The sequence below is a fragment of the Heliangelus exortis genome, unplaced genomic scaffold (genome assembly GCF_036169615.1).
Source record: "Heliangelus exortis unplaced genomic scaffold, bHelExo1.hap1 Scaffold_110, whole genome shotgun sequence".
In the NCBI taxonomy this organism is placed as follows: domain Eukaryota; kingdom Metazoa; phylum Chordata; class Aves; order Apodiformes; family Trochilidae; genus Heliangelus; species Heliangelus exortis.
Genome location: NW_027285930.1, coordinates 2,353 through 30,204, shown reverse-complemented (window position 1 = coordinate 30,204; position 27,852 = coordinate 2,353). Strand labels below are relative to the sequence as shown.

At 60.0% G+C, this 27,852-nt stretch overlaps 2 protein-coding genes across 2 annotated transcripts; both read left to right on the top strand.

Moving 5' to 3' along the window:
• The first annotated feature begins 816 nt into the window (after positions 1-816).
• ZBTB45 (zinc finger and BTB domain containing 45) lies at positions 817-5,812 on the top strand. The gene is given in 9 exon segments (XM_071732514.1): positions 817-856; positions 2,188-2,901; positions 2,903-3,078; positions 3,080-3,186; positions 5,237-5,275; positions 5,278-5,331; positions 5,334-5,395; positions 5,397-5,439; positions 5,442-5,812. Coding segments are annotated over 8 exon segments (1,509 nt in total). The 5' UTR covers positions 817-856; positions 2,188-2,244.
• A 1,575-nt stretch (positions 5,813-7,387) lies between these two features.
• Positions 7,388-27,236, top strand: TRIM28 (tripartite motif containing 28). Its single transcript, XM_071732513.1, is given in 20 exon segments — positions 7,388-7,606; positions 8,508-8,602; positions 8,721-8,853; positions 10,552-10,693; positions 11,956-12,072; positions 14,726-14,840; positions 14,929-15,075; positions 17,933-17,963; positions 17,966-18,046; positions 18,123-18,178; positions 18,283-18,532; positions 19,875-19,914; positions 20,053-20,106; positions 22,425-22,458; positions 22,461-22,643; positions 24,787-25,034; positions 26,309-26,416; positions 26,475-26,568; positions 26,667-26,807; positions 26,910-27,236. Coding segments are annotated over 20 exon segments (2,394 nt in total). The 5' UTR covers positions 7,388-7,401; the 3' UTR covers positions 27,030-27,236.
• The last annotated feature ends 616 nt before the right edge of the window (positions 27,237-27,852 follow it).

The window sequence follows — 27,852 nt, the reverse complement described above, 5'->3', positions numbered from 1 at the left end:
CTCAGTTTCCCCCCCGAACCTTTGGGTCCTTCCCCAACCCCCTGGGTCCCCTCCCTGCCTCAGTTTCTCCCCCCGAACCTTTGGGTCCCTCCCGAACCCCCTGGGTCCCCCCGAACCTTTGGGTCCCCCCGAACCCCCTTGGGTCCCCTCCCTGCCTCAGTTTCTCCCCTCGAACCTTTGGGTCCCTCCCGAACCCCCTGGGTCCCCTTGAACCTTTGGGTCCCCCCCGAACCCCTGGATCCCCTCGTGCCTCAGTTTCCCCCCCGAACCTCTGGGTCCCCCCCGAACCGGGTCCCCCCCCCCACTCACCTTTTCCCTCGTGGGGGGTTTGTCCCGTTGCCCCCCCCCCCCCCGTGTCCCCCATCACCCTCAGGGTTCCCCCCACGCACCCACCCACGCACCCCCCACCCGTGGGGTCCCCTCTGCACCCCGGGGTCCGTCCCGGTTCTGCCACCTCCGTGGGACCCACGAGCCCTTCCCCCCCCCTCCCCCACCCCCACGGGGCTCATCCCACGGCCTCGCCCCCCCCCCGGGGCACCCAAATGTCCGAAGAGATCGGGACCCATCCACCCGTGGGTGCCCCCACCCACCCCGCCCCGCGGCACCCCCGTGACGTCACCGCCCCGGGGGGTGTGATGTCATAGGGCGGGGGAGGGGTGGGGGAGGGGAGGGAGGAGGGTTTGGGGGAGGGGACACGGGGGGACACGAGGGGACACGAGGGCACGTGGGTTACCACGGGTTACCACGGGTTACTATGGGTTATCACGGGTTAACCCCTCCCTCTTCCCTCCCCTCACTTCCGGTCCCTCCCCGGAAGTGTCAGCGGCGTTTCCGGGTTTCTGGGCTGGTTCCGGAGGTGAGTTCGGTCCCGGGTCCCCTCTTGGGGGAGGTTTGGGAATGTCCCCGAGGTGTCCCCAATCCCCGGTGACGTCACCCGAGGCGTCCCCGAGCCCCGTGACGTCACCCGAGGTGTCCCCACCCCCCGGTGGCATCTGCAGCGCTCGCTGATGTCCCCAGAGGTGTCCCCACCCCCCCATGGAGGTGGCACCGGTCCTGTCCCCATCCCCTGGAGATGTCCCCAACGCTGTCCCCATCTCCTGGTGACATCCCACGTTGATGTCCCCACCTCCTGGTGACGTCCCCAGCATTGTCCCCATCTCCTGGCGATGTCCCCAACGTTGCCCCATCTCCTGGCAATGTCCCCAGTGATGTCCCCATCTCCTGGAGATGTCCCCAGTGCTGTCCTCACCTCCTGGTGACATCCCCAACATTGTCCCCATCTCCTGGCAATGTCCCCAACGCTGTCCCCATCTCCAGGAGATGTCCCCAACATTGTCCCCATCTCCTGGCGATGTCCCCAACGTTGTCCCCATCTCCTGGAGGTGTCCCCAGTGCTGTCCCCACCTCCTGGTGACATCCCCAACGTTGTCCCCATCTCCTGGCAATGTCCCCAGTGATGTCCCCATCTCCAGGGGATGTCCCCAACATTGTCCCCATCTCCTGGAGGTGTCCCCAGTGCTGTCCCCATCTCCTGGAGATGTCCCCAACGCTGTCCCCATCTCTTGGCGATGTCCCCAACACTGTCCCCATCTCCTGGTGACGTCCCCAGTGCTGTCCCCATCTCCAGGGGATGTCCCCAACACTGTCCCCATCTCCAGGAGATGTCCCCAGTGATGTCCCCATCTCCAGGAGATGTCCCCAACACTGTCCCCATCTCCAGGGGATGTCTCCAACGCTGTCCCCATCTCCTGGCGATGTCCCCAACATTGTCCCTATCTCCTGGAGGTGTCCCCAACATTGTCCCCATCTCCTGGCGATGTCCCCAACACTGTCCCCATCTCCTGGAGGTGTCCCCATGTCCATGTCCCCATCTCCAGGGGATGTCCCCAACACTGTCCCCATCTTCTGGAGCTGTCCCCAACATTGTCCCCATCTCCAGGGGATGTCCCCATGTCCATGTCCCCATCTCCTGGAGCTGTCCCCAACATTGTCCCCATCTCCTGGAGGTGTCCCCAACGCCGTCCCCATCTCCTGGTGACACCCCACGTCGATGTCCCCACCTCCTGGCCACGTCCCCAACGCCGTCCCCCCCCCATCTCCCGCTGCTTCCTCCTCCAACTGGCGGCACCTTCCCCCTCCCCCCCATTGGCTCCCACCTCCCTGACCCCCGTTTTTTTCCCCCTCCAGGCGTCCCCTCCTCCTCCTCGAGGCCACCTCCTCGTCCCCTCCCGCTGTCCCCAAGCCATGGCCGAGGCCGTGCACTACATCCACCTCCAGAACTTCAGCCGCTCCTTGCTGGAGACCCTCAACGGGCAACGCTTGGGCGGCGACTTCTGCGACGTCACCGTGCGGATCCGCGAGGCCACGCTGCGCGCCCACCGCTGCGTCCTGGCCGCCGGGAGCCCCTTTTTCCACGACAAACTCCTCTTGGGCCATTCGGCCATCGAGGTCCCTCCCGTCGTCCCCAGCGGGGCCGTCCGGCAGTTGGTGGAGTTCATGTACTCGGGGTGTTTGGTGGTGGCTCAGTCCGAAGCTCTCCAGATCCTCACGGCCGCCTCCGTCCTCCAGATCAAAACCGTCATCGACGAGTGCACCCAGATCATCTCCCGCGGGAGGGGCCCCAAAGTTTTGCCCCCCGCCAAACCCCCCCAACCCGAGCCCCGCACCTCGGGGGGGTCCTCGGGGACCTCGGGGCCGCCGGCGGAACAACCCCCGGGGCACAGCCGGAAGCAGCGCCAACCCCTGCGCCTCCGGCCGCCCCTCAAGGAGGAGGAGGAGGAAGAGGAGGAGGAGGAGGAGGAGGAGGAAGAAGAGGAGGAAGAAGAGGAGGAGGCGGCCACGGGGGGGGGTGGAGGAGGCTCGGTCCCCCCTCCCTTCCCCCCCGAGGAACCCCCCGCCCCTTTTCTGGGCCCCCCCCGAAGTCTTCGCCGATGCCTTCCTCCCCCCTTGGCCTCCCGGGGAAGAGGGCGGCGGGGGGGGGACCGAGGGTGGCCCGGAGACCCCCGCGGGGACCAAAGGCACCCGGGGGGGGCTGGGGGGGCTCTACCAAGGGGGGGGGACCCCTCGTGGGCCCCCCCCAGCCCCCCGGCCCCTCCCGCTGTCCCCAAGCCTCCTATCAGTGCGGGCACTGCCAGAAGACCTTCAGCTCCCGGAAGAACTACACCAAGCACATGTTCATCCACTCCGGTGAGGGACACGCGGGGGGGGGGACGCGGGGGGGGGGGGGGGGGGGGGGCACGGGGGGGGGACACGGGGAGGGGGGACGTGGGGGGGGGGCGGGGACATCCGTCTGGACACCCGGTGAACCCCTTGACCTCTCTCGGTTCACCGCGTCGGGCGCGTCCGTGTTGACGTGTGATGGGCCGTGTTGGGCCAGGTTGACCCATGTTGGTCCATGTTGACCCATATTGGTCCATGTTGACCCATGTTGGTCCATGTTGACCCATGTTGGCCCGTGTTGACCCATGTTGGTCCATGTTGACCCATGTTGGCCCGTGTTGACCCATGTTGGTCCATGTTGGCCCATGTTGACCCATGTTGGTCCATGTTGACCCCTAGACATCCGAGTTGACCCACGTTGACCTCCATTGACTTGTAGAGACCCACCTTGACCCGTAGACATCCACCTTGACCCACCTTGACCTCTAGAGATCCAGGTTGGCCCCATGTTGACCTATGTTGACCTACATTGACCTGTAGAGACCCATCTTGACCCGTAGACATCCACCTTGATCAACCTTGACCCCAGATTGGCCCATGTTGACCTGTAGAGACCCACCTTGACATCCACCTTGACCCACTTTGACCTCTAGAGATCCTACATTTATCTGTAGAGACCCATCTTGACCCACCTTGACATCCACCTTGACCAACCTTGACCTCTAGAGATCCAGGTTGGCCCACGTTGACCTACGTTGACCTGTAGAGACCCACTTTGACCAACCTTGACCTGTAGACATCTTCCTTGACCTCTAGAGTTGGCCCATGTTGACCTACGTTGACCTGTAGAGACCCACCTTGACCCGTAGACATCCACCTTGACCAACCTTGACCTCAGATTGGCCCATGTTGACCTACATTGACCTGTAGAGACCCACCTTGACCCACCTTGACCTGTAGACAACCTCCTTGACCAACGTTGACCTCTAGAGGTCCTACCTTGACCTGTAGTGACCCACCTTGACCCGTAGACATCCACCTTGACCAACCTTGACACCTAGAGTTGGCCCATGTTGACCTACGTTGACCTGTAGAGACCCACCTTGACCCACCTTGACCTCTAGAGATCCAGGTTGGCCCACATTGACCTACGTTGACCTGTAGAGACCCACTTTGACCAACCTTGACCTGTAGACATCCACCTTGACTTCTAGAGTTGGCCCACATTGACCTACATTGACCTGTAGAGTCCCACTTTGACCCACCTTGACCCGTAGACATCCACCTTGACCAACCTTGACCTCTAGAGATCCAGGTTGGCCCATGTTGACCTATGTTGACCTGTAGAGACTCACCTTGACCAACCTTGACCTCTAGAGATCGTACGTTGACCTGTAGAGACCCACCTTGACCCACCTTGACCTCTAGAGACCCACCTTGACCAACTTTGACCCACCTTGACCTCTAGAGACCCACCTTGACCAACTTTGACCCACCTTGACCTCTAGAGACCCATCTTGACCCACCTTGACCAACCTTGACCTCTAGAGACCCACCTTGACATCCACCTTGACCAACCTTGACCTCTAGAGACCCATCTTGACCCACCTTGACCAACCTTGACCTCTAGAGACCCACCTTGACCAACTTTGACTCACCTTGACCTGTAGAGACCCACCTTGACCCACCTTGACCTCTAGAGACCCACCTTGACCTCTAGAGACCCATCTTGACCCACCTTGACCTGTAGACATCCACCTTGACCCACCTTGACCTCTAGAGACCCACCTTGACCAACCTTGACCTCTAGAGACCCACCTTGACCCGCCTTGACCTCTAGAGACCCACCTTGACCAACCTTGACCTCTAGAGACCCACCTTGACCAACTTTGACCCACCTTGACCCACCTTGACCTCTAGAGACCCATCTTGACCCACCTTGACCTCTAGAGACCCAGGTTGGCCCACACTGCCCTACATTGCCCCGTAGAGTCCCACTCTGACCCACCTCGACCTTCAGCCCCCCGCGTTTCCCCCCGTTTGGCTGCCGGTTGACTCCGGGCTTGTGTCCCGTCAGGTGAGAAGCCCCACCAGTGCTCCATCTGCTGGCGTTCCTTCTCCTTCGGGATTATCTCCTCAAGCACATGGTGACCCACACGGGGGTCCGGGCCTTCAGTGCGGGGTCTGCTGCAAACGTTTCACCCAGAAGAGCTCCCTCAACGTCCACATGCGCACACCACCGCCCCGAGCGCTTCCAGTGCCGCCTCTGCGCCAAAGGCTTCTCCACCGCACCCTCCTGGAACGCCACGCGGCTGCCGCCCACCCCGGGGACGCCGCCCCGGGGCCTCCTCCTCCTCCTCCTCTTCCTCCTCTTCTCTTCCTCCTCCTCCTCCTCCTCCTCCTCCTCTTCTCCTCCTTCTCTTCCTCCTCCTCCTCTTCCTCCTCCTCCTCTTCCTCCTCCTTCTCTTCTCCTCCTCCTCTTCCTCCTCCTCCTCTTCCTCCTCCTCCTCCGCCCGAAGCCGGGTTGGGGCCGTGGCCGAACGCCGAGGTCGCCGGGCCCCGCGCATGCGGCCTGCGGGGACGCCCGGCACCGGAGGGCTTTGACCGTGGGCGTGGCCGTTGGCCGCCTCGTGGGACCTTCCTGAGGTCTTGATGATGGTGACAAGGGTCAATGGGACCAAACTCTGTCCTTGTGGCCACCTCAATGGGCTGTGGTAGCCATTGGCCACCTTGTAGGATGTCCTTGATGAAGGTGACAAGGGCCAATGGGACCAAGCTGTGTCCTTGTGGCCACCTCAATGGGCCATTGGCCACCTTGTAGGACTTCCTCAAGGTCTTGGTGAAGGTGACAAGGGTCAATGGGACCAAACTGTGTCCTTGTGGCCACCTCAATGGGCTATGGTAGCCATTGGCCACCTTGTAGGGTGTCCTTGGTGACTGTGACAAGAGCCAATGGGACCAAGCTCTGTCCTTGTGGCCACCACAATGAGCTGTGGTAGCCATTGGCCACCTCATGGACTCTCCTGAGGTCTTGATGATGGTGACAAGGGCCAATGGGACCAAGCTGTGTCCTTGTGGCCACCTCAATGGGCCATTGGCCACCTTGTAGGACCTCCTCAAGGTCTTGATGAAGGTGACAAGGGTCAATGGGACCAAACTCTGTCCTTGTGGCCACCTCAATGAGCTGTGGTAGCCATTGGCCACCTCATGGGACTCTCCTGAGGTCTTGATGAAAGTGACAAGGGCCAACGGGACCAAGCTCTGTCCTTGTGGCCACCTCAATGGGCTGTGGTAGCCATTGGCCACCTGTAGGATGTCCTTGATGAAGGTGACAAGGGCCAATCGGACCAAGTTCTGTCCCTGTGGCCACCATAGATGAGTCTTGGTAGCCATTGGCCACCTCATGGGACTCTCCTGAGGTCTTGATGATGGTGACAAGGGCCAATGGGACCAAGCTCTGTCCTCATGGCCACCACAATGAGCTGTGGTAGCCATTGGCCACCTCATGGGACCTCCTTGGCGACTGTGACAAGGGCCAACGGGACCAAGCTCTGACCTTGTGGCCACCAGAGCTGAGTCGTGGTAGCCACTGGCCAAGGCACAGCCCCCCCCAAGTCCTTCCCCTGGAGTAGGGTTCCGAGCCGTGGCCACCAGGGCAGGGATTTGGTAGCCCACGGGCCACCTCAGGCGTTTGGAGCTGCGTGTGGGGGGGTGTTTGAGGTGGGAGAGGGAGGGGGGGACTCCGGGGGTGAAAAGAATGGAGAAGAAGGCAAAAAGAGACGTTAAAAAAATAAAATACCCAGCGGAAAGGGCAGCGCCCGTGGTCACTGCTTGTCCCCAACCCGGTGGCACCGCTGCGGCCCGCCGCTGTCCCCGTCCCGGCTCCTTCTGCCACCTCCCGCTGCCTCCCCGGAGCCTCTGAGGTACCCGCGAAGCCGATTGGTCGGCGGAGCTGTCGCTCAACGCCTCCTCCCCGCCTCCCCGCGGACGGCGGGTGCCGATTGGCCGAAAGCCACGTCAATCCCCGCAGCCTCCGCCCCCCCTGTGGTAATGCGAGCGCTGATTGGTTCCTTCCTCACCCGAACGCCTACCTCTGGCGGTCTCCCCGCCTCCGCTTCCCATTGGCTCCCTGCGCTGTCAATCTCCGCTTTTCTGGGCGCTGATTGGCTGAGGCGCGGGAAGGGGGCGGTGCCCGGCGCTTGGCGGCGAAAGGGGCGTGAGGGGAGGAGGGAGGCGGCGGCCATGTCGGGAGCGGCGGGGGAAGGGGGGGGTTCGGCCGCCAACGGAACCGATTCTTTGGACCTCTTGGAACGATGCGGGGTTTGCCGGGAGCGGCTCAGGCCCGAGAGGGAACCCCGGCTCCTCTTTTGCCTCCATTCCTTCTGCCGGGATTGCCTGAGGACAGCGCCGGGCACCACCGACCGGGGGAATAACCCTGAGGGGGGAGGTGAGGAGGGGGGCCTGGGGGGCACAAAAGTCCTCAGGGGGGGCGTGGAGGGGTCTTGGGGTGGCTGGGGAGGGGTCTTGGGTGCCTTTTGGGGGGTGAGGAGGGGTCTTGGGGGGCTGAGGAGTGGGTGAGGAGGGGTCTTGGGTGCCTGTGGGGGGTGAGGAGGGCTCTGGGGATATTGGGGGGCTGGGGAGGGGTCTTGGGTGCCTTTGGAGGGTGTGAGGAGGGGTCTGGGGAGGGCTCTGGGGATATTGGGGGGCTGGGAAGGGGTCTTGGGTGCCTTTGGGGGGGTGAGGAGGGGTCTTGGGGGGCTGGGGAGGGGTCTTGGGTGCCTTTGGAGGGTGTGAGGAGAGGTCTGGGGAGGGGTCTTGGGGGACTGGGGGGGTCTTGGGGGATGGAGGGGGTGAGGAGGCGTCTTGGGTGCTTTTGGGGGGGTGAGGAAGGGTCTGGGGGATCTGGGGAGGGGTCTTGGGGTTTGGGGAGGGGGTGAAGAGGGGTCCGGGGGGTCTTGGGGGACTGGGGAGGGGTCTTGGGTGCCTTTGGGGGGGTGAGGAGGGGCCTGGGAGGTCTTGGGGGGCCGGGGAGGGGGCGAGGGGGGGTCTGGGGGGCACAAAATGGCTCAGAAAGGGGGTGAGGAGGGATCTGGGGGGTCTTGGGTGCTTTAAGGGGGGCTGAGGAGGGGTCTGGGGACACAAAGGTCCTCAGGATGGGGTGTGGGGGGGTCTTGGGTGCCTGTGGGGGGCTGAGGAGGGGTCTGGGGGGTCTTGGGGGTCTGGGGAGGGGTCTTGGGTGCCTTTGGGGGGGCGAGGATGGCTCTGGGGGGTCTTGGGGGGCTGAGAGGATTTCTGGGGGGGGTGAGGAGAGGTCTGGGGGTCCCAAACCCCCCCCCAATTCCCCCCAGGGCTGCGCTGTCCCCTGTGCCAGCAGCTCTGTCACCCTGGGGACATCGTGGAGAATTTCTTCCTGAGGGACACCCAGGGAGCCTGGGGCAGCCAGGTGAGGAGAGAGCCCTCCTTTGGGGCTTAATTACTGCTAATTAAGGGAAAGAGAAAGGGGTGACAACGTCACTTTTTTTTTTTTTTTTTTTTTTTGGGTTTTTTTTTTTGTCCCCAAGTGCTGCACCAGCTGCGAGGACAACGCCCCGGCCACCAGCTACTGCCTGGAGTGCTCAGAGCCCTTGTGTGACACCTGTGTGGAGGCTCACCAGAGGGTCAAGTACACCAAGGACCACACCATCAGGGCCACTGGTCTGTGTCCCCAAGTTGTCACCTCCCACTGTCCCCAAAATGTCCCCCTTGGTGTCCCCAAGTGCCACCTTCCTCCTCCCAAGCTCTTGTCCCCTCATTTCCCACCCTCTGACCACCCAGAGGTGCCACATCCCCCCTCCCCCTCCCCCCTTGTGTGCTGCAGGGTGTTGGTGACACCCCTGTCCCCAAGTTGTCACCTTATTGTCCCCAAAATGTCACCTCCATTGTCCCCAAGTGCCACCTTCCTCCTCCCCAAGCTCTCATCCCCTCATTTCACCTCATTTCACTCATTTTACCATTCACCTCATTGTCCCCAAACTGCCACCTCCATTGTCCCCAAGATGCCACCTGTACTGTCACCAGGCTGTCTTCTGTATTGTCCCCAAGCTGCCACCTCCCTTGTCCCCAAACTGTCCCCTCCATTGTCCCCAAGATGCCACCTCCACTGTCCCCAGGGCGTCCCCAAACTGTCACTTCTATTGTCCCCTCCACTGTCCCCTCCACTGTCCCCTCTCTTGTCCCCAAACTGTCCCCTCCACTGTCCCCAAGATGCCATCTGTATTGTCCCCAGGGTGTCCCCTCCACTGTCCCCTCCATTGTCCCCAAGATGCCACCTCCATTGTCCCCAAACTGTCCCCTCCATTGTCCCCAGGGTGTTACCTCCATTGTCCCCTCCATTGTCCCCAAACTGTCCCCTCCATTGTCCCCAGGGTGCCACCTCCACTGTCCCCAGGGCGTCCCCAAACTGTCACTTCTATTGTCCCCAGGGTGTCCCCTCCACTGTCCCCTCCACTGTCCCCTCCCTTGTCCCCAGACTGTCCCCTCCACTGTCCCCAAGATGCCATCTGTATTGTCCCCAGGGTGTCCCCTCCACTGTCCCCAAACTGTCCCCTCCATTGTCCCCAAGATGCCACCTCCATTGTCCCCTCCATTGTCCCCAAGGTGCCAGCTCCATTGTCCCCAGGGTGTCCCCTCCATTGTCCCCAAGATGCCACCTCCATTGTCCCCAAGATGCCACCTGTACTGTCACCAGGCTGTCTTCTGTATTGTCCCCAAGCTGCCACCTCCCTTGTCCCCAGACTGTCCCCTCCCTTGTCCCCAAGCTGCCATCTGTATTGTCCCCAGGGTGTCCCCTCCACTGTCCCCTCCACTGTCCCCTCCATTGTCCCCAAGATGCCACCTCCATTGTCCCCAAACTGTCCCCTCCATTGTCCCCAGGGTGCCACCTCCATTGTCCCCTCCATTGTCCCCAAACTGTCCCCTCCATTGTCCCCAGGGTGCCACCTCCATTGTCCCCAGGGTGCCACCTCCATTGTCCCCAAGGTGTCCCCTCCCTTGTCCCCAAACTGTCCCCTCCATTGTCCCCAGGGTGCCACCTCCGTTGTCCCCAGGGTGTCCCCTCCCTTGTCCCCAAACTGTCCCCTCCATTGTCCCCAAGCTGCCATCTGTATTGTCCCCAGGGTGTCCCCAAACTGTCCCCTCCACTGTCCCCAAGATGCCACCTCCACTGTCCCCAGGGTGTCCCCAAACTGTCACTTCTATTGTCCCCAGGGTGCCACCTCCATTGTCCCCTCCATTGTCCCCAAACTGTCCCCTCCATTGCCGGGGGGTGTGTGTGTGTGTGTGTGTGCGTGCGCCGATGACGTCGCGCTGACGTCACTCTGACGTCACGCCCCCCCCCCTCTCCTTTTCCCGCAGGCAGCGTGCGGGGGGATGGGGGGGGGGTGGAGCGGGCTCTCTGCTGCCCCCTGCACGCGCCGCAGCCGCTCGCGCTCTTCTGCGACACCTGCGACATCCTGACATGTCGCGACTGCCACCGGGGGGCGCACCGGGACCACCGGTAACGGCCCCGACCCCTCCCCACGAAGGGGACACTGCCCGGACCTCCCCCCCCACTGCCCCCCCTAATTCCTGGGACCCCCCTAATTCCTGGGACCCCCCCCTTTTTCCTGGGACCCCCCCCCATTTCCTGGGACCCCCCCCCCATTTCCTGGGACCCCCCTATTTCCTGGGGACCCCCCCTATTTCCTGGGGACCCCCCCTATTTCCTGGGACCCCCATATTTCCTGGGACCCCCCTGTTTCCTGGGGACCCCTCTAATTCCTGGGACCCCCCTCCCATAATTCCTGGCACCCCCCATTTCCTGGGACCCCCCCCATAATTCTTAGGAACCCCCCATTTCCTGGGATCCTCCCCATAATTCCTGGGGGAATTCCCCATAATTCCCACTTCCCATTCCCCCCCATTTCCCTTTTCCCTCTTCCACTTCCCATTTCCCCCCACTTTGCAGTTCCCGTTCCCACTTCCCGTTTCCCACTTCCCGTTTCCACTTCCCCTTCCCACTTCCCCCTTCCCACTTCCCCCTTCCCACTTCCCATTTTCCCCTTCCCATTTTCCCCTTCCCATTTCCCCCTTCCCATTCCCCCCCTTCCCATTCTCCCCCTTCCCATTCCCCCCCCCTTCCCATTCCCCCCCCCTTCCCATTCCCCCCCCCTTCCCATTCCCCCCCCCTTCCCATTTCCCCCTTCCCATTTCCACTTCCCATTTCCCACTTCCCATTTCCCACTTCCCATTTCCCACTTCCCATTCCCCCCCCACTTCCCACTTCCCAGTTCCCGTTTCCCACTTCCCGTTTCCCACTTCCCATTTCCCCCCCACTTCCCTCTTCCCATATCCCACTTCCCATTTCCCCCCACATCCCCCCCACTTCCCCCTTCCCGTTTCCCCCTCTTCCTATTCCCCCCCTTCCCATTTCCCCCCCACTTCCCTCTTCCCATATCCCACTTCCCATTTCCCCCCACATCCCCCCCACTTCCCCCTTCCCATTCCCCCTCTTCCTATTCCCCCCCTTCCCATTTCCCCCTCACTTCCCTTTTCCCATGTCCCACTTCCCATTTCTCATTTCCCACTTCCCACTCCCCCCCACTTTCCACCCCCCCACTTCCCGTTTCCCACTTCCCGTTTCCCACTTCCCACTTCCCGTTTCCCACTTCCCGTTTCCCACTTCCCGTTTCCCACTTCCCACTTCCCACTTCCCACTTCCCACTTCCCATTTCCCACTTCCCACTTCCTGTTTCCCACTTCCTTCCTGTTTCCCCCCAGCTCCCAGTCCCTGTCGGACGCCGCCCGCTCTCAGCGCCAGGCCCTGGGGGGGTTGGTGAGGAGCCTGGGGGAGCAGCAGAGGAACCTCCAGAGGGCAGCCAGGGACATCCGGGGACGGTGAGGGGACAGGGGGGGACACGACCCCCCCCGGGGGAGGGGACAGGGGGGGACACGACCCCCCCGGGGGGGGTTTTGGGGGAGGGGGAAGTAGGGGGGGGGAAGGGAGGGGGAGGGGCTGCACCTCCGCCCGCTGCACCCGCCCTGCGCTCTCTGCTCTGATTTTAAAGTGTTTTTTTAGGGTTTTTTTACCTTTTTTCAGGAAAATTGGAAAGCCCAGAAGGAAAAGGGGAGGTTTAGGAGTTATTTTGGGAATTATTATAATAATAAAATGTCCTTTTTTAGGGTTTTTTTGGGATTAAACAGAATTATTTGTAGGTTCGGGAACCAACTTTGCTCTGTTGGAACTTTGTTCTTTTTACACATAAAATTCTCAAAAGTTTTGTTTTACTTCTCTTTTATCCCACAGCCCAGAAGTAAAAGGGAAGTTTTAGGAATAATTTTGGGAATTATTATAGTAATAAAATGTCCTTTTCTAGGGTTTTTTTGGGATTAAATGGAATTATTTGTGGGTTCGGAACTGATTCGCTCTGTTGGAACTTTTGTTCTTTTACACATAAAACTCTCAAAAGTTTTGTTTTACTTCTCTTTTATGCCAAAGCCCAGAAGTAAAAGGGAAGTTTTAGGAATCATTTTGGGAATTATTATAATAATAAAATGTCCTTTTTTAGGGTTTTTTTGGGATTAAATGGAATTATTTGTAGGTTCGGAACCGACTTTGCTCTGTTGGAACTTTTGTTCTTTTTACACATAAAACTCTCAAAAGTTTTATTTTACTTCTCTTTTATGCCAAAGCCCAGAAGTAAAAGGGAAGTTTTAGGAATCATTTTGGGAATTATTATAATAATAAAATGTCCTTTTTTAGGGTTTTTTTGGGATTAAATGGAATTATTTGTAGGTTCGGAACCGACTTTGCTCTGTTGGAACTTTTGTTCTTTTTACACATAAAACTCTCAAAAGTTTTATTTTACTTCTCTTTTATGCCAAAGCCCAGAAGTAAAAGGGAAGTTTTAGGAATCATTTTGGGAATTATTATAATAATAAGATGTCCTTTTTTAAGGTTTTTTTGGGATTAAACAGAATTATTTGTAGGTTCGGAACCGACTTTGCTCTGTTGGAACTTTTGTTCTTTTTACACATAAAACTCTCAAAAGTTTTATTTTACTTCTTTTTTATGGCACAGCCCAGAAGTAAAAGGGAAGTTTTAGGAATTAGTTTGGGAATTATTATAATAATAAAATGTCCTTTTTTAGGGTTTTTTGGGGATTAAAGAGAATTATTTGTGGGTTCGGAACCGCCTTTGATCTGTTGGAACTTTCATTCATTTTACATATAAAAGTTTTAAGAATTTTACATTTTTTTCTCTTTTACCTCAGAATTTGAAAGTCCAGAAATAAAAGGGAAGATTTAAGAATTATTTTGGGAATTATTATAATAAAAAAAATTTCCTTTTTTGGGTTTTTTTTGGGATTAAATGGAATTATTTGTAGGTTCAGAACCGCCTTTGCTCTGTTGGAGCTCTCGTTCTTTTTACATATAAAACTTTCAAGAATTTTATTTTTTTTTCTCTTTTACCTCAGAATTTCAAAGCCCAGAAGGAAAAGGGAAGTTTTAAGAATTATTTTGGGAATTATTATAATTAAAAAATTTCCTTTTTTAGGGTTTTTTTGGGATTAAAGAGAATTATTTGTGGGTTCGGAACCGCCTTTGCTCCATTGGAACTTTCGTTCTTTTTACTTATAAAACTCTCAAAAGTTTTATTTTATTTATGTTTTACCCCAAAACTTGAAAGCCCAGGAAAAAAAGGGAAGTTTAGGAATTACTTTGGGAATTATTATAATAAAAAAAATTCCCTTTTTAGGGTTTTTTTGGGATTAAACAGAATTATTTGTAAGTTCGGAACTGACTTTGCTCTGTTGAAACTTCTTTTTTTCACATATAAAACTCCCAGAAGTTTTATTTTATTTATGTTTTACCCCAAAACTTGAAAGCCCAGAAGGAAAAGAGAAGTTTTAGGAAGTAGTTTGGGAATTATGGTGTTAAAAAATGTCCTTTTTTAGGGTTTTTTTGGGATTAAAGAGAACTATTTGTAGGTTCGGAACCGCCTTCGGTCTGTTGGAACTTTCACTCTTTTTACTTATAAAACTCTCAAAGTTTTATTTTATTTTTCTTTTACCCCAAAATTTAAAAGCCTAGAAGCGAAAGGGAAATTTTAGGAATTATTTTTGGAATTATTGTAGTAAAAAAATGTCTTTTTTTGGGTTTTTTTTTTTTGGCTTAAACAGAATTATTTGTAGCTTCTCAACCCACTCCTCTGCTCCTTTACACCTTCCATCCTTACCATGTAAAAAATTCCTCCAAACCCTTTTTTTCCCCAACTTTCCCTGATATTTCACCACAACCTCTGGACCATCACTCCCAACAATCACAAATTCCCTAAAAACCCCTAAAAAAAATCAAGGAGTTGGGAGCCCTTCCCCCTCCCCCCTTACCGCGCCCCTTCCCTTTCCCAACCTACCCTTCCCCTTTTCCCTCAACATTCCCACCCCAAACCTCTTCCCTCACCCCCCCACCCCCTCTCCACCTCCTGGGGGGATTTTCCCTCCTTTTTTTCCCCTTTTTTTGCCCAATTTTTCCCCCTTTTTCTCCACAGCCTCCGGGAGGTGACGGACGCCCAGAAGCGGCTGCAGGTGGAGGTGAAGCTGGCGATCCTCCAGGTGATGAAGGAGCTGAACAAAAGGGGCAAAACCCTCGTCAGTGATGCTCAGGTGACAACCCCCCCTGCCTCTCCCCCCCTTCCTTTGTCCCCTCGGGGTCTCATTGTCCCTTTTTGTCCCCTTTTTGGTCCCCTCCCAGAAGGTGACAGAGGACAGGCAGGAGCAGCTGGAACGCCAGCACTGGGCCCTCACCCTCCGCCAACGCCAGCAGGATCACCTCCTCAGCTTTGCTGCAAGAGCCCTGGAAAGCCACCATGGCACAGCCCTCCTGCTCTGCAAGAGGCTGGTGAGGGGATGAGACCCCCCCCCAAAAAATCCAGGACACCCCCAGACCCCCCAGGACCCCCCCATTTCCCTCCCCTCTAGCAGGGACATCGAGGTGGAGACCACTGTGCTCCCCAGTGCTGTGACACGGGGACCAGAGTGAAGCCAAGAGGCTGCTGAGGGGCTGAAATGCCCCCCCAAGACCCCCTCAAATCACCCAGGACCCCCCAGAACCACCCTGGACCCCCCCCAAAAATCCACGACACCCCCAGACCCCCCAGGACCCCCCCATTTTCCTCCCCTCTAGCAGGGACATCGAGGTGGGGACCACTGTGCCCCCCAGTGCTGTGACACGGGGACCAGAGTGAAGCCAAGAGGCTGCTGAGGGGCTGAGACCCCCCCCCAAGACCCCCTCAAATCACCCAGGACCCCCCAGAACCACCCTGGACCCCCCCCAAAAATCCACGACACCCCCAGACCCCCCAGGACCCCCCCATTTTCCTCCCCTCTAGCAGGGACATCGAGGTGGGGACCACTGTGCCCCCCAGTGCTGTGACACGGGGACCAGAGTGAAGCCAAGAGGCTGCTGAGGGGCTGAGACCCCCCCCCCAAGACCCCCTCAAATCCCCCAGGACCCCCCAGAACCACCCTTGGCCCCCCCAAAAAATCCAGGACACCCCCTGGGACCCCCAGGACCCCCCCATTTCCCTCCCCTCTAGCAGAGACATCGAGGTGGAGACCACTGTGCCCCCCAGTGCTGTGACACGGGGACCAGAGTGAAGCCAAGAGGCTGCTGAGGGGCTGAGACCCCCCCAAAAATCCCCCTGGACCCCCCCAGGACCCCCCCCAAACCCCCAGAACCACCCTGGACCCCCCAAAAAAATCCAGGACACCCCCAGACCCCCCAGGACCCCCCCCATTTCCCTCCCCCCTACCAGGGACATCGAGGTGGGGACCACTGTGTCCCCCAGTGCTGTGACACGGGGACCAGAGTGAAGCCAAGAGGCTGATGAGGGGCTGAGACCCCCCCCAAAAATCCCCCTGGACCCCCCCAGGACCCCCCCAAACCCCAGGACCCCCCCAGACCCTCAGGACCCCCTCCCATTTTTACCAGCACTGAGGGTTGGGGACCACTGTGTCCCCCAGTGCTGTGACACGGGGACCAGAGTGAAGCCAAGAGGCTGCTGAGGGGCTGAGACCCCCCCACAAGACCCCCTCAAATCCCCCAGGACTCCCCAAACCCCCAGAACCACCCTGGACCCCCCCAAAAAATCCAGGACACCCCCTGGGACCCCCAGGACCCCCCCATTTCCCTCCCCTCTAGCAGGGACATCGAAGTGGGGACCTCTGTGTCCCCCAGTGCTGTGACACAGGGACCAGAGTGAAGCCAAGAGGCTGCTGAGGGGCTGAGACCCCCCCCCAAAAATCCCCCTGGACCCCCCCAGGACCCCCCAAACCCCCAGGACCCCCCCAGACCCTCAGGACCCCCTCCCATTTTTACCAGCACTGAGGGTTGGGGACCACTGTGTCCCCCAGTGCTGTGACACGGGGACCAGAGTGAAGCCAAGAGGCTGCTGAGGGGCTGAGACCCCCCCCCAAAAATCCCCCTGGACCCCCCCAGGACCCCCCCAAACCCCCAGGACCCCCCCAGACCCTCAGGACCCCCTCCCATTTTTACCAGCACTGAGGGTTGGGGACCACTGTGTCCCCCAGTGCTGTGACACAGGGACCAGAGTGAAGCCAAGAGGCTGCTGAGTGGCTGAGACCCCCCCCAAGACCCCCTCAAATCCCCCAGGACCCCCCAAAACCCCTCTGGACCCTCCCCAAAACTCCCAGACCCCCCCCAAGACCTTCTTGGACCCCCCAAAACCCCCCCTGGATCCACCCAGAACTCCCCAAAACACCTCTGAACTCCCCCAAACCCCTCTGAACCCCCCAAAAACTCCCCAAGACTCCTCTGGACTCCCCCAAAATCCCCCCAGGACCCCCCAAAACTCCTCTGGACCCTCCCCAAAACTCCCAGACCCCCCCAAGACCTCCTTGGACCCCCCAAAACGCCCCTTGGATCCACCCAGAACTCCCCAAAATCCCTCTGAACCCCCCAAAAACTCCCCAGGACCCCTCTGGACTCCCCCAAAATCCCCCCAGGACCCCCAAAACCCCTCTGGACCTCCCCAGAACTCTCAGAGCCCTCCCAAGACCTTTTTGGACCCCCAAAACCCCCCTGGATCCACCCAGAACTCCCCAAAACACCTCTGGACTCCCCCAAACCCCTCTGAACCCCCCAAAAACTCCCCAAGACTCCTCTGGACTCCCCCAAAATCCCCCCAGGACCCCCCAAAACTCCTCTGGACCCTCCCCAAAACTCCCAGACCCCCCCAAGACCTCCTTGGACCCCCCAAAACCCCCCCTGGATCCACCCAGAACTCCCCAAAACACCTCTGGACTCCCCCAAACCCCTCTGAACCCCCCAAAAACTCCCCATGACCCCCCAAGACCCCTCTGGACTCCCCAAAACCCCTCCGGACCCTCCCCAGAACTCTCAGAGCCCCCCAAGACCTCCTTGGACCCCCCAGAACCTCCCTTGGATCCACCCAGAACCCCCAAACCCCCTCTAAACCCCCAAAAACTCCCCATGACCCCTTCTGGACCCCTCAGGACCCCCCAAAACCCCTCTGAACCCTCCCCAGAACTCCCAGACCCCCCCCAAGACCTCCTTGGACCCCCCAAGCCCCCCCTGGATCCACCCAGAACCCCCCAAACCCCCTCTAAACCCCCCAAAAACTCCCCATGACCCCCTCAGAACCCCTCTGGACCCCCCCAAACCCCTCGGTATCCTAATGACACCCCCTTTTTGTTGCCCCCCCCCCAAAAAAAAGCTCTCCCTGCAGCTCCAAAGTGCCCTCAAATCCCCCTGGATCCCGTGGAACCCCCGGGGGAGATGAAATTCCAGTGGGATCCCCAAGCTTGGACCAAGAGCGCCGAGAGCTTCGGTCAGGAGCCCCCCCAAACCCCCCTCAAACCCCCCAAAATTCGGGGACCCCCCCCTTAACACCCCCTTCCCCCCAGGCACCATCATCTCAGAACGGAGCCTCCCCCCCCCCCACCCTGGGGGGGCTTCACAGGTACCTGGGGGGGGGGTTTAAGGTTGGGGGGGGGGGGATTTAACTTTGGGGGTGTCCCCCCCCCCCCCACCTCTTTAATTCCCACCCCCTAATTTTCTCCCCAGGGCCCCCCCCAAACCACAGTGGTCAGCGTGGGGCACACAGCCCCCAACCCCCCCCTGCACCCCCAAAGCCCCCCCGGGGGTGGAAGGGGGGGGGAGGAAGGGCTGAGGACCCCCGGGGGGGTTTTAGGGGGTGTGGGGGTGCCCACCCTGCCTCAGTTTCCCTTGGAAGCTGAGGGGGGGGGGAGCTGCCCCCCCCTTTCCCCACCCCCCCATTTTTACCCTCAGACAGGAGAGAGCCCCCAGGAGGATGGTGAGGGGGGGGGGGACTTGGAGGGGGGGGGCAGGGGGGGTTTGGGGGGACATTGGGGGCTCAGGGGACATGGGGGGGGCTCAGAGGGATGGGGGGGGGAGACAGAGATTGGGGGGGGCAGAGGGGACGTGGGGGGGGTCTGGGGGGACATGGGGGGGACAGAGGGGACATGGGGGGGCTCAGGGGGATGGGGGGGCAGAGGGGACATGGGGGGGGTCTGGGGGGATATGGGGGGGGACAGAGGGGACATGGGGGGGCTCAGATGGGGGGGGACAGAGGGGACATGGGGGGGGTCAGGGATTGGGGGATCTGGGGGGATATGGAGGGGGGACAGAGATTGGGGGGGGCATGGGGGGGCTCAGAGGGGTGGGGGGGGCTCAGAGGGGACATGGGGGGTCAGAGATTGGGGGGTCTGGGGGGACATGGGGGGGGACAGAGGGGACATGGGGGGGTCTGGGGGGACATGGGGGGGGACAGAGGGGACATGGGGGGGTCTGGGGGGACATGGGGGGGCTCAGATGGGGGACAGAGGGAGGGGGGGGGCTCAGAGGGGACATGGGGGGGCTCAGAGATGGGGGGGTCTGGGGGGGACATGGGGGGGTCTGGGGGAACATGGGGGGGTCTCAGATGGGGGGGACAGAGGGGACATGGGGGGGGTCAGGGATTGGGGGGGTCTGGGGGGATATGGAGGGGGGACAGAGATTGGGGGGGGGCATGGGGGGGCTCAGAGGGGTGGGGGGGGCTCAGAGGGGACATGGGGGGTCAGAGATTGGGGGGTCTGGGGGGACATGGGGGGGGACAGAGGGGACATGGGGGGGTCTGGGGGGGACATGGGGGGGGCTCAGATGGGGGGGACAGAGGGGACATGGGGGGGGTCAGGAATTGGGGGGGTCTGGGGGGATATGGAGGGGGGACAGAGATTGGGGGGGACATGGGGGGCTCAGAGGGGACACGGGGGGTCAGAGATTGGGGGGTCTGGGGGGACATGGGGGGGACAGAGGGGACATAGGGGGGCTCAGATGGACAGAGGGATGGGGGGGGCTCAGAGGGGACATGAGGGGGCTCAGAGGGATGGGGGGGGACAGTGGGGACATGGGGGGGGGGTCTGGGGGACATGGGGGGGCTCAGAGGGATGGGGGGGACAGAGGGGACATGGGGGGCTCAGAGATGGGGGGGACATGGGGGAGGTCAGGGATTGGGAATTGGGGGGGTCTGGGGGGATATGGAGGGGGGACAGAGATTGGGGGGGGCATGGGGGGGCTCAGAGGGGACATGGGGGGGCTCAGAGATGGGGGGGGGACAGAGGGGACCCCCCCAACCTCTGCTCTTTTCCCCCTGGCAGCTCCCGGCCCCCCCGAGGCCGCTGTCACCAGAGCCAAGAGGTGAATGAGGGGGGGGGGGGACACCCCCAGGACCCCCCCTCTATGCTTTGTCCCTGCACCCAGGGGACAAACCCCTCCCTGTCCTGGGGTCCCCCAAGGTCCCTGAACCCCCCCCCCCCCCTTTTTTTTTTTCCCCAGGAGGGAGCCCCCCCAGGAAGAGGAAAAGTTCATTAAGAAGCTGCTGGTGAAGAGGTAATGAGGGGGGGGGGGGGCTCTGTCCCTTGTCCCAGGGGTGTTCCCCCCCCCCAGAACTCATTCCAGGGGTTGTCCCCCCACTTTATTCCCCTCAATCCCATTCTAGGGATTCCCCCCCCCCAAAAAAAAATCCAGGAGTTTTCCCCCCACCCTTATTCCCCAAAAAAACCATTCCAGGAGTTGCCCCCCCCCCTTATTCCCCCCAGACTCATCCCAGGGGTTATTTCCCCCCCCCCCTCCCAAAAATCCATCCTGGGGATTGTGTTCCCTCCCCTTTACTCCCCCCAAATCCATTCCCCCCAAACCCCATCCCAGGAATTTTTCCCCTCAAACCCCATCCCAGGAATTTTTTCCCCCCCCAAAACCCATCCCAGGAATTTTCCTCCCCCCAAACCCCATCCCAGGAATTTTCCTCCCCCCAGACCCCATCCCAGGAATTTTTCCCCCCCCCAAACCCCATCCCACGAATTTTTCCCCTCAAACCCCATCCCAGGAATTTTCCCCACCCCAAACCCCATCCCAGGAATTTTTCCCCCCCCCAAAACCCCATCCCACGAATTTTCCCCACCCCAAACCCCATCCCAGGAATTTTCCTCCCCCAAAACCCCATCCCAGGAATTTTTCCCCCCCCCAAACCCCATCCCAGGAATTTTCCTCCCCCCAAACCCCATCCCAGGAATTTTTCCCCCTCAAACCCCATCCCAGGAATTTTCCCCCCCCCAAACCCCATCCCAGGGATTATTTCCCCCCCCAATTCCCCCCAAACCCCATCCCAGGAATTTTCCTCCCCCCAAAACCCCATCCCAGGAATTTTCCCCCCCCAAACCCCATCCCAGGGATTATTTCCCCCCCCCAATTCCCCCAAACCCCATCCCAGGAATTTTCCCCCCCCAAACCCCATCCCAGGGATTATTTCCCCCCCCTCAATTTCCCCCAAACCCCATCCCAGGAATTTTCCCCCCCCAAACCCCATCCCAGGAATTTCCCCCCCCCCAAACCCCATCCCAGGGGTTATTCCCCCCCCCAATTCCCCCAAACCCCATCCCAGGAATTTTCCCCCCCCAAACCCCATCCCAGGAATTTTCCCCCCCCCCAAACCCCATCCCAGGGATTATTTCCCCCCCCCAATTCCCCCCAAACCCCATCCCAGGAATTTTCCCCCCCCCAAACCCCATCCCAGGGATTATTCCCCCCCCAATTCCCCCAAACCCCATCCCAGGAATTTTTCCCCCCCCCAAACCCCATCCCAGGGTTTATTTCCCCCCCCCAATTCCCCCAAACCCCGTCCCAGGAATTTTCCCCCCCCCAAACCCCATCCCAGAAATTTTCCCCCCCCAAACCCCATCCCAGGGATTATTTCCCCCCCCAATTCCCCCAAACCCCATCCCAGGAATTTTCCCCCCCCCAAACCCCATCCCAGGGATTATTTCCCCCCCCCAGTTCCCCCAAAACCCCATCCCAGGAATTTTCCCCCCCCCCAAACCCCATCCCAGGGATTATTTCCCCCCCCCAGTTCCCCCCAAAACCCCATCCCAGGAATTTTCCCCCCCCCCAAACCCCATCCCAGGGATTATTTCCCCCCCCAATTCCCCCCAAACCCCATCCCAGGAATTTTCCCCCCCCCAAACCCCATCCCAGGGATTATTTCCCCCCCCAATTCCCCCCAAACCCCGTCCCAGGAATTTTCCCCCCCCCCCCAAACCCCATCCCAGGAATTTTTCCCCCTCAAACCCCATCCCAGGAATTTTCCTCCCTCCAAACCCCATCCCAGGAATTTTCCCCCCCCAAACCCCATCCCAGGGATTATTTCCCCCCCCTCAATTCCCCCCAAATCCCATCCCAGGAATTTTCCCCCCCCCCAAACCCATCCCAGGAATTTTTCCCCCCCCCAAACCCCATCCCAGGATTATTTCCCCCCCCCAATTCCCCCAAAACCCCATCCCAGGAATTTTCCCCCCCCCCCAAACCCCATCCCAGGGATTATTTCCCCCCCCCAATTCCCCCCAAAACCCCATCCCAGGAATTTTCCCCCCCCCCAAACCCCATCCCAGGATTATTTCCCCCCCCTCAATTCCCCCCAAACCCCATCCCAGGAATTTTCCCCCCCCAAACCCCATCCCAGGAATTTTCCCCCCCCAAACCCCATCCCAGGAATTTTCCCCCCCCCCCAAACCCCATCCCAGGGATTATTTCCCCCCCCCAATTCCCCCCAAACCCCATCCCAGGAATTTCCCTCCCCCCAACCCCATCCCAGGGATTCTTATCCCCTCCCCAAACTCATTCCAGGGATTTTTTTTCCCCCCCACCCCCCCCAGGTGCCGCCCCCCCGGGGGTCCCGTGCCCCCCCCCTGCTGCAGAAGGTTCCCAGGGTCAGCCTGGAAAGGTTGGAATTGGATCTGGAGCTGTCGGGGGGGTCCCCTCCCCCCGGATTCCGGGTTTTCCCGGGACCCACGGCCGAGGAATTCAACGTCATCGTCATCGAGAGGGGGGGGGCACGGGAAAGCCCCCCAAAAAACAACCCCGGGGGGGTCAAGGTGGGTGGGGGGAGGGGGGATGGGGATGGGGATGGGGATGGGATGGGGGGGAATGGGATGGGGAAGAGGGGGGGGAATGGGAATGGGATGGGGGGAGAAATGGGATGGGGGGGAATGGGATGGGGAAGAGGGGGGGGAATGGGAATGGGATGGGGGGAGAAATGGGGTGGGGGGGGAATGGGATGGGGGGGGAATGGGAGGGGGATGGGATGGGGGGAATGGGAATGGGGAAGAGTGGTGGGAATGGGATGGGGGGGGAATGGGAATGGGAATGGGATGGGGGGAATGGGGAAGAGTGGGGGGGAATGGGATGGGGGGGAATAGGATGGGGGGGAATGGGGTGGGAATGGGGAAGAGGGAGGGGAGAAATGGGGTGGGGAATGGGAGGGGGGGGGAATGGGAGGGGGATGGGGGGAATGGGAATGGGGAAGAGTGGGGGGAATGGGATGGGGGGGAATGGGAATGGGGGGGAAGTGGGAAGGGGTTGGGGAAATGGGAATGGGATGGGGGGAATGGGGAAGAGTGGGGGGAATGGGATGAGGGGGAATGGGGTGGGAATGGGGAAGAGGGAGGGGAGAAATGGGGTGGGGGGGGAATGGGATGGGAGGGAAATGGGAGGGGGATGGGGGAAATGGGAATGGGGAAGAGTGGGGGGAATGGGATGGGGGGGAATGGGAATGGGGGGGGAAGTGGGAAGGGGTTGGGGGGAATGGGAATGGGGAAGAGTGGGGGGAATGGGATGGGAATGGGATGGGGGGGAGGAATGGGGTGGGGGGGGAATGGGATGGGGGGAAATGGGAGGGGGATAGGGGGAATGGGAAGGGGGGGGGAAGTGGTAAGGGGCTGGGGGGAATGGGAATGGGGAAGAGTGGGGGGAATGGGATGGGGGGGGAATGGGAATGGGGGGGAGGAATGGGGTGGGGGGGGAATGGGATGGGGTTGGGGGGAATGGGAATGGGGAAGAGTGGGGGGAATGAGATGGGAATGCGATGGGAATAGGAATGGGATGGGGGGGAGGAATGGGGTGGGGGGGAATGGGATGGGGGGAAATGGGAGGGGGATGGGGGGAATGGGAATGGGGGGGGAAGTGGGAAGGGGTTGGGGAAATGGGAATGGGATGGGAATGGAATGGGAATGGGAAGAGTGGGGGGAATGGGATGGGGGGAATGGGGTGGGAATGGGGAAGAGGGAGGGGAGAAATGGGGTGGGGGGGGAATGGGATGGGAGGGAAATGGGAGGGGGATGGGGGGAATGGGAATGGGGAAGAGTGGGGGGAATGGGATGGGGGGGAATGGGAATGGGATGGAGGGGTGTGGGGAGGTGGGAACAGGGTGGGGGAGAAGTGGGAATGGGGTGGGGGGGAATGGGATGGGAATGGGGAAGGGGGGAAGAAATGGGGTAGGGGGGAATGGGAATGGGATGGGGAAGAGTGGGGGGGAATGAGATGGGAAAATGGGAGTGGGAATGGGATGGAGGGGGAATGGGGTGGGGGGAGGTGGGAATTGGATGAGGGGAATGGGAATGGGATGAGGGGAAATAGGGAGATGGGGGGGAAGTGGGAATGGGGTGGGGGGGAATGGAAGGGAAATGGGGGAATGGGGGGAATGGGAATGGATGGGGGGAATGGGATGGGAATGGGGAAAGGGGGGGGAGAAATGGGGTTGGGGGGAATGGGATGGGTGGGAAATGGGAAGGGGATGGTGGGGGAATGGGGTGGGGGGAATGGGAGAGGGATGGGGGAGAATGGGAATGGGATGGGGGGGATGGAGGGGAAAATGAGGGGGGGATGGGAATGGGATGGGAATGAGTGGGGGGGATGGGAATGGGATGGGAATGAGTGGGGGGGAATGGGAATGGGATGGGGGGGAATGGGGTGGGGGAGGATGGGAATGGGATGGGGGAATGGGAGGGAGAATGGAGGAGAAGTGGGAATGGGATGGGGGGAAATGGGAGGGGAAATGAGGGGGGGAATGGGATGGGGGTGGAAGAGTGGAAGTGGGAAATGGGGGGGGGGAGAGAGTGGGGGAAATGGGAATGGGAGGGGAACAGGGCTTAGGAGAACTGGGAGGAAACGTGGTCCCAGTGCTCCCCAGTCCCTCCCAGTGCCCTCCCAGTCTCTCCCATTCCCATTTCCCCCCCCCAGGAGGAGCCTTTGGAGGCGCCCATCGGGGACACCAAACCCGTGGGGCTGCTGCCAGGTCCTGGGGGCTCTGTCCCCCCCTGTCCCCTGCCCGGGGGGGGGCTGGGGGGCTCTGTCCCCCCCTGTCCCCTGCCTGGGGGGCGCTGGTGCTGTCGGGTTTGCTGCCAGGCAGGGGCTGTGGTGATGTGTGACCAGTGCCAGAGCTGCTTCCACCCCCACTGCCACCTCCCCCCCCTCAACGATGTCCCCAGGTCTGTCCCCTCCTGGGATCCTCTGGGTGGGATCTTGTCCCCCCCCCAAAAAATCCCTGGGATCCTCTGGGTGGGATCTTGTCCCCTTCCTCTGTGTCCCCCCCCCAAAAAAAATCCCTGGGACCCTCCTGGTGGGATCTTGTCCCCCCCCAAAAAAATCCCTGGGATGCACTGGGTGGGATCTTGTCCCTCCCCCCAAAAAATCCCTGGATCCCCTGGGTGGGATCTTGTCCCCCCCAAAAAAAATCCCTGGGATGCACTGGGTGGGATCTTGTCCCCTTCCTCTGTGTGTCCCCCCCCCAAAAATCCCTGGGATCCTCCTGGTGGGATCTTGTCCCCCCCCCCAAAAAAAAATCCCTGGGATCCTCTGGGTGGGATCTTGTCCCCCCCCCAAAAAAATCCCTGGGATCCTCCTGGTGGGATCTTGTCCCCCCCCCCCAAAAATCCCTGGGATCCACTGGGTGGGATCTTGTCCTTCCCCCCCAAAAAAATCCCTGGGATCCTCTGGGTGGGATCTTGTCCCCCTCCTCTGTGTCCCCCCCCCAAAAAAAATCCCTGGGATCCTCTGGGTGGGATCTTGTCCCCCTCCTCTGTGTCTCCCCCCCAAAAAAAAAAATCCCTGGATCCCCTGGGTGTCCCCTGTCCCCTCCTGGGATCCACTGCCTGGAATCTTGTCCCTGGGATCCACTGCCTGGAATCTTGTCCCTGGGATCCCCTGGGTGTCCCCTGTCCCCTCCTGGGATCCATTGCCTGGAATCTTATCCCTGGGATCCACTGCCTGGAATCTTATCCCTGGATCCACTGCCTGGAATCTTATCCCTGGGATCCCCTGGGTGTCCCTTGTCCCCTCCTGGGATCCACTGCCTGGAATCTCATCCCTGGGATCCAATGCCTGGAATCTTATCCCTGGGATCCCCTGGGTGGGATCCTATCCCTGGGATCCACTGCCTGGAATCTTATCCCTGGGATCCCCTGGGTGTCCCCTGTCCCCTCCTGGGATCCAATGCTTGGAATCTTGTCCCTGGGATCCCCTGGGTGTCCCTTGTCCCCTCCTGGGATCCCCTGGGTGGGATCCTATCCCTGGGATCCATTGCCTGGAATCTCATCCCTGGGATCCCCTGGGTGGGATCTTGTCCCTGGGGTCCCCTGGGTGTCCCTTGGTCCCTTCCGTTGTCCCCCAGAGGTGTCCTGGGCCAGGGTGGATGTTCCAGGGAGCTGATCCCCCAGCTGGGAATCCCAGCAGCTCCCTGATGGATCCCTCCTGGATCCCTCAGCCCGGAGTGGATCTGTTTGCTCTGCCAGGACCTTCACCCCCCCCCAGCTCCCGAGATCCCTCCCCAGGAGTCGGGGGGAGGAGGGGGCTTTGCCCTCAGGACCAAAAGGTTTGTTCCAAGGGGGGGGGAAACCAAAGGGATCCCAAGGATCCAACGGATCCCTCAGGGATCCCTTGGCATTCCAGAGGTGTCAATACGTCCTCCTGGAGCTGCTCTGCCACGAGCCCTGCAGACCCCTCCACCGCCTCTCTGCTGCTCCCGTGAGTCCTGATGGGGGGGGGGGACCCCTTTAAAATCCCTCCAGATCCCTTTAGATCCCTTCTCCAACTCAATATTTTTTTTTTGGGGGGGTCCCCAGGAGGCTCCCCAACCCCCCCCCATCGATCTGACCCTGATCCGGGGGAGGCTGCAGGAGAAGCTGAGCCCCCCCTACCCCACCCCTCAAGATTTCGCCCGCGACGTTTGGAGAGCCCTGAGGCACCTGGGGGGCAGCACCGAGGTGGGGAGGGGGCTCCTGGGGGGGGGGGGGGGGGGGAATCCAAAGGGATCCGAAGGGATCCAAAGGGATTTGATCCATTTTTTTCTTCCCCCCCCCTCCCAGGACAAAGCCTCCGTGCAGACCCTCCTGGAACTCCAGAGTTTTTTCCAGGAACGCCTCAACCGCGCCTTTGGGGACAGGAAATTCCCCCCCCCTGCATCACCCCCACCCCTGGGATGCTGAGACCCCCCCTCAGAATTAATCTGGACCCCCCCTGGGATCCTCAGAGACCCCTCCCCCAAAAAAATTCCCAAAAAAAAGGGATCTGACCCCCCCCCGGGATCCCAAGTTCCCCCTGGGGTCCCAACCCAAGCCCTGGGACACTGAGACCCCCCCCAAAATGGGCTTGAACCCCCCTGGTATGCTGAGATCCCCCCCCCAGGATCCTCAGAGACCCCCCCCAAAAAAAAATTCCCAAAATCCCAAAAAACCAGGGATCTGACACCCCCCCAGGGTCCTGAGTCCTCAACGGGATGCTGAGAACCCCCCAAAAAAGGTTCTGACCCCCCCCAAAATGGGCTTGAACCCCCCTGGGATGCTGAGACCCCCCCCCCAAATTAACCTGGACCCCCCCTGGGATCCTCAGAGACCCCTCCCCCCAAAAAAATTCCCCCCCCCCCCAAAAAAAAAAGGGATCTGACCCCCCCCCGGGATCCCGAGTTCCCCCTGGGGTCCCAACCCAAGCCCTGGGACACTGAGACCCCCCCCAAAATGGACTTGAACCCCCCTGGGATGCTGAGACCCCCCCCCAAAATTAATCTGGACCCCGCTGGAATCCTCAGAGACCCCCCCAAAAAAAAATTCCCCAAATCCCAAAAAAACAGGGATCTGACACCCCCCCAGGGTCCTGAGTCCTCAACGGGATGCTGAGAACCCCCCAAAAAAGGTTCTGACGCCCCCCCAAAATGGGCTTGAACCCCCCTGGGATGCTGAGACCCCCCCCAAAATTAATCTGGACCCCCCCTGGGATCTTTAGAGACCCCTCCCCCCCAAAAAATTCCCAAAA